This window comes from Dicentrarchus labrax, unplaced genomic scaffold, assembly GCF_905237075.1.
Source record: "Dicentrarchus labrax unplaced genomic scaffold, dlabrax2021, whole genome shotgun sequence".
Classification (NCBI taxonomy): domain Eukaryota; kingdom Metazoa; phylum Chordata; class Actinopteri; family Moronidae; genus Dicentrarchus; species Dicentrarchus labrax.
The window spans coordinates 26,265,867-26,272,795 of NW_026136713.1; the positions used below are offsets into that span (position 1 = coordinate 26,265,867).

The 6,929-nt window shown below is 35.8% G+C and overlaps 1 protein-coding gene across 1 annotated transcript in view; it reads right to left on the minus strand.

Moving 5' to 3' along the window:
• The window catches only part of nr1d1 (nuclear receptor subfamily 1, group d, member 1), a 13,508-nt gene extending 6,819 nt beyond the window's left edge, over positions 1-6,689 (minus strand). The window contains 1 exon segment of the mRNA XM_051419927.1: positions 6,386-6,689. Within this exon segment, the coding sequence (XP_051275887.1) occupies positions 6,386-6,455 (70 nt within the window). The 5' untranslated portion in view covers positions 6,456-6,689.
• Positions 6,690-6,929: the final 240 nt, after the last annotated feature.

Sequence of the window (6,929 nt, forward strand, 5' to 3'; positions counted from 1 at the left end):
TGTGTGTGAGTGTGTGTGAGTGTGTGTGTGGTCGGCTGGTGGGGGAGGAGGGGGGAGGAGGGGGTGTTTATGCAGAGGAAGCCTGGCTGTTTTTCCTGTATCCATGGTAACAGACTGTTGAGGGGAGGGGGGGGGCTCTCTAGTAAAAACCGAAAACAAACAGACTTTCTAGGAATTCTGGGGACAGAGAGAGTGGAGGAGGGGGGAGGGGAGGGGAGGGGAGGAGGGGAGGGGGAGGAGTCTCAGGCTGTTCCTAGAGAGACAGCTAGTTAGCATTTTGTTGTAGCTCAGCTAAGCTACTTTGGTAATAATGTGAACATTAACAGCATTGATCACAGTCCCATAACTCAGTAACAATATCAATATATCAATATATATATCAATGCATTAATATATCAATATATATATCAATACATTAATATATCAATATATATATCAATACATTAATATATCAATATATATATTAATATATTAATGTATTTATATATCAATAAATCAATACGAGGAAGACACTGATGATCACAGGAGAGGTTAACTCCACGTGAGGATGATCATCAGCAGACGGATGAACAGATGGAAACCATACACTCTCTCACACACACACACACACACACACACACACACACACACACACACACACACAGTGATTTATGCATCACTAAAATAAAAACAGATAAATTACATCATCATTTTGCACTCAGAGGAGGAGGAGGAGGAGGAGGAGGAGGAGGAGTGACGGACAGATGGGAGCATCCACAGAGCTAACAGACCTGCTGCCTGTGTTTGAACCACAGATGTGACTGTAGCTCTCATCCTGTTTCCCCACGTGTCAGTGCTGCACGTGGGGACTGACGCACACTCACACACTAACAGACACACACACACACACACACACACACAGCAATGTGTTTAATAATTAATATTCAGTGTTTATGGAGGGATTCCTCAGACACGAGGCTGATATCAATCTTCTCATCTCTCTCACTTCCTGAGGAACAATCAGTGAGAGAGCGGGTTGTAACCTCGACCTCCGCATCAGAGTACTTGGTTCTATAGACGTATGTCAATAATCTCTCTCTCTCTCTCTCTCTCTCTCTCTCTCTCTCTCATGCAGACTGGGGGGGAGAGAGAGGATAGTGTGTTGGTAGTAGTCACGCCCCTGAGCCACGTGCCTCCTCCACACAGCAGACTCTGCAACGGGACTGGATCCAGACCGACCCGCCCACACACACACACTCACACACACACACACACACACACACACACACACACTCACACACTCACACAGGCTAGATGTACTTGTGATGACCCTCAGGTGTATAGTACAGTTCCTGAACAGTAAATAAAGCTACCATAAAGAGACCGAAACAACCACAGAGAGACATAAAACAACCACAGAGACATAAAACAACCACAGAGACATACAACAACCACAGAGACAACAACCACAGAGACAACCTAACAACCACGACAAAAACAACCACAGAGACAAAAACAACCACACACCCATAAAACAACCACAGAGACATAAACAACCACAGCAACCACGAGACATAAAACAACCACAGAGACATAAAACAACCACAGAGAGACATAAAACAACCACAGAGACATAAAACAACCACAGAGACATAAAACAACCACAGAGACATAAAACAACCACAGAGAGACATAAAACAACCACAGAGACATAAAACAACCACAGAGACATAAAACAACCACAGAGACATAAAACAACCACAGAGACATAAAACAACCACAGAGACATAAAACAACCACAGAGACATAAACAAAAACAACCACAGAGACATAAAACAACCACAGAGAGACATAAAACAACCACAGAGACATAAAACAACCACAGAGACATAAAACAACCACAGAGACATAAAACAACCACAGAGACATAAAACAACCACAGAGACATAAAACAACCACAGAGACATAAAACAACCACAGAGACATAAAACAACCACAAAGACATAAAACAACCACAGAGACATAAAACAACCACAGAGACATAAAACAACCACAGAGAAACGTGAATAAAGTTCAGTTGGTATTTGGCATTAATGTACGGAGGGAACATGAAGGTCAGTTTCATAATGATCCATCCAATAACTGCTGACTAACATTAATTATTAAATGTACTAGCTCCAGTAATAAGTAAGAATATATAATAACAATAAATAATAACTTTATGTTCACTGTCAGCGAGGATCCTCACAATGTGCTCAGCAGAAACCTGTCAATCATTAATAATCAATTATTAATATCTTAATTAAACTAATTAATTAACTTCATCCTCCAAAACATTCGTTCACATTTATAATTCAGTTATTGTTGATATAATTCCAGTTTGTTCCACCGACTCATTTCCTTTAAACTGGCTTCATATCTTTATAATAATGTAAGGCCCAAATGAATTAGCTAATAATCAATTCATTGTTAATTATCAGCTGTTTATACAGGTGAAAACAAACGACTTCATCAGGACAGTTTCACTTATAAAAGTTATAAAGTTATAGTTATAAAGTTATATAGTTATAAAGTTATACAGTTATATAGTTATAAATAGTTATAAAGTTAAATAGTTATAAAGTTATATAGTTATAAAGTTATATAGTTATAAAGTTATATAGTTATACAGTTATACAGTTATATAGTTATATAGTTATAAAGTTATATAGTTATAAAGTTATATAGTTATACAGTTATACAGTTATATAGTTATAAAGTTATATAGTTATACAGTTATACAGTTATATAGTTATATAGTTATAAAGTTATATAGTTATAAAGTTATATAGTTATACAGTTATACAGTTATATAGTTATAAAGTTATATAGTTATAAAGTTATACAGTTATACAGTTATAAAGTTATAAAGTTATACAGTTATATAGTTATAAAGTTATATAGTTATACAGTTATATAGTTATAAAGTTATATAGTTATAAAGTTATAAGTTATATAGTTATAAAGTTATATAGTTATATAGTTATAAAGTTATTATAAGTTATACAGTTATATAGTTATAAAGTTATAAAGTTATATAGTTATAAAGTTATATAGTTATACAGTTATATAGTTATAAGGTTATATAGTTATAAAGTTATAAAGTTATATAGTTATAAGGTTATATAGTTATAAGGTTATAAAGTTATATAGTTATAAAGTTATATAGTTATAAGGTTATATAGTTATAAAGTTATAAAGTTATATAGTTATAAGGTTATATAGTTATAAAGTTATATAGTTATAAGGTTATATAGTTATAAAGTTATATAGTTATAAGGTTATATAGTTATAAAGTTATAAAGTTATATAGTTATAAGGTTATATAGTTATAAAGTTATATGGTTATAAGGTTATAAAGTTATAAAGTTATATAGTTATAAGGTTATATAGTTATAAGGTTATATAGTTATAAAGTTATATAGTTATAAGGTTATATAGTTATACAGTTATAAAGTTATAAAGTTATATAGTTATAAGGTTATATAGTTATAAGGTTATATAGTTATAAAGTTATATAGTTATAAAGTTATATAGTTATAAAGTTATAAAGTTATATAGTTATAAAGTTATAAAGTTATATAGTTATAAAGTTATATAGTTATAAAGTTATAAAGTTAAATAGTTATAAAGTTAAATAGTTATAAAGTTATATAGTTATATAGTTATAAAGTTATAAATTTATATAGTTATAAAGTTATAAAGTTATATAGTTATAAAGTTATAAAGTTATATAGTTATAAAGTTATATAGTTATAAAGTTATAAAGTTAAATAGTTATAAAGTTAAATAGTTATAAAGTTATACAGTTATACAGTTATATAGTTATATAGTTATAAAGTTATATAGTTATAAAGTTATATAGTTATAAAGTTATAAAGTTAAATAGTTATAAAGTTATATAGTTATAAAGTTATAAAGTTATATAGTTATACAGTTATATAGTTATAAGGTTATATAGTTATACAGTTATAAAGTTATAAAGTTATATAGTTATAAAGTTATAAAGTTATAAAGTTAAATAGTTATATAGTTAAATAGTTAAATAGTTATAAAGTTATATAGTTATAAAGTTATAAAGTTAAATAGTTAAATAGTTAAAAGTTATATAGTTATAAAGTTATAAAGTTATATAGTTATAAAGTTATATAGTTATACAGTTATATAGTTATAAGGTTATATAGTTATAAAGTTATAAAGTTATATAGTTATAAGGTTATATAGTTATATAGTTATAAAGTTATAAAGTTATATAGTTATAAAGTTATATAGTTATACAGTTATATAGTTATAAGGTTATATAGTTATAAAGTTATAAAGTTATATAGTTATAAGGTTATATAGTTATAAGGTTATAAAGTTATAAAGTTATATAGTTATAAGGTTATATAGTTATAAAGTTATAAAGTTATATAGTTATAAGGTTATATAGTTATAAAGTTATATAGTTATAAGGTTATATAGTTATAAAGTTATATAGTTATAAGGTTATATAGTTATAAAGTTATAAAGTTATATAGTTATAAGGTTATATAGTTATAAGGTTATATAGTTATAAGGTTATATAGTTATAAAGTTATATAGTTATAAGGTTATATAGTTATAAAGTTATAAAGTTATATAGTTATAAAGTTAAATAGTTATAAAGTTATATAGTTATAAAGTTATATAGTTATAAAGTTATATAGTTATAAAGTTATATAGTTATAAAGTTATATAGTTATAAGGTTATATAGTTATACAGTTATACAGTTATAAGGTTATATAGTTATAAAGTTATATAGTTATACAGTTATAAAGTTATAAAGTTATATAGTTATAAAGTTATATAGTTATAAGGTTATATAGTTATAAGGTTATATAAAACAACCACAGAGACATAAAACCCAAAATGATAAGATCTAACACACACACATTAACAACAACAGAACTCAAAGTGAACACTTATTAAAATAAATATATCAAATATAATAAAGTATAATAAACATGAACAATGTGTGTGTGTGTGTAATCAGTGCTGGTTAAATGTAATCTATTACTCTTTACAGTAATTAGTTACAGTGATATATTAAACTGTATGAATATAAATTATTGATTATATGTTAATACTTCCTCCAGTTATTGATTATTGATTCCTGATCTTTTAGAGAAAGAAACACAGGATCAGAGAGGAAGAGGAGGAGGAGGAGGAGGAAGATTACACAATGAGCTCAGTCTGAGCAGCAGCCAATCAGAGCGGAGCTCAGTGAAAACAAAGCGCACATGGCCCGGTGAGCCGGTCCATGTGAACCGGTAACGGCCCCATAGTGGCTAGGGCGAGCGCGCGCACGTGCACACGCGTACACATCCCTGCCGGTCCACCCGACCCAGAGACCGACCCGGAGACCGACCCGGAGACAGACCCAGAGACAGACCCGGAGACCGACCCAGAGACCGACCCAGACACCGACCCAGAGACAGACCCGGAGACCGACCCAGACACCGACCCAGACACCGACCCGGAGACAGACCCGGAGACCGACCCAGAGACAGACCCAGACACCGACCCAGAGACAGACCCGGAGACCGACCCAGACACCGACCCAGAGACCGACCCGGAGACCGACCCAGAGACAGACCCAGAGACAGACCCAGACACCGACCCAGAGACAGACCCGGAGACCGACCCGGAGACAGACCCAGAGACAGACCCGGAGACCGACCCAGACACCGACCCAGAGACCGACCCGGAGACAGACCCAGAGACAGACCCGAGACCGACCCAGAGACAGACCCGGAGACCGACCCAGAGACCGACCCAGAGACCGACCCAGAGACCGACCCAGAGACAGACCCAGAGACAGACCCAGAGACCGACCCCTGTCATCGTGACCCAGATCCTTCAAACACAACCAGAATCACGGTGCCGGTCCCCGTGATGATCATACGGACATGTGCGCGAGTCCGTCACTGTGCAACGTCCTCCTCTTCCTCCTCCTCCTCCTCCTCCTCCTCCTCCTCCTCCTCCTCCTCCTCCTCCTCCTCCTCCTCCTCCTCCTCCTCCTCCTCCTCCTCCTCCTCCTCCTCCTCCTCCTCCTCCTCCTCCTCCTCCTCCTCCTCCTCCTCCTCCTCCTCCTCCTCCTCCTCTTCCTCCTCTTCCTCCTCCTCCTCCTCCTCCTCCTCCTCTTCCTCCTCCTCCTCCTCCTCCTCCTCCTCCTCCTCTTCCTCCTCGTCCTCCTCCTCCTCCTCCTCCTCCTCCTGCAAACACTGGACCAGAACTGATGAAGAGCAAACATTAAAATCTAACCAGAACGAGACCCAGTTCCACCAGACTCCATTCATTAAAGGACCGATTTAAAGACAGTTCTGACCCTTCACAAACACAAACCTGTGTTGTTGTTGTTGTTGTTGTTGTTGTTGTTGTTATAGTTGTTTGCGTCCATGGCAGTCGTCGTCATCCTGCCCTCCAGCACGAGAGCGTTCCTTTAAAAAATCCCGGAAATCTTCATCCCAACCGGAGAACTAGAGGCGGGAAACAGCGCGGGAGAATAAGAAGAAGAAGAGCGTATAGTCCATTACTGAGTGTCTCCTCTTCCTCTTCCTCTTCCTCTCTGTAACATCAGTCTGCTGCACGAGGAGCCTGTCACTGGCTGCACGCGCTCCTCTCTCTCTCTCTGTATTTCTTTCAAACAGGGCGCGCGCGCAACAAGCAGGCTGATGATGATGACGATGACTGTACGGAGGCCCGCACGCGGCAGAGAACGAGACCACGTGACCGCGGGGAGAGCCTCGTGCCCCAGTGACACACTTTCCCGCCCCTCCTCTCCCGTAGATACACTTTAAATCCCCGAGCACGTGGAGCATCCCGCTGCTCTCCCACAGAGGGGCATTGTGGGAAGTGTAGGCAGATTATTATTAGTGTTAGAGAGAAA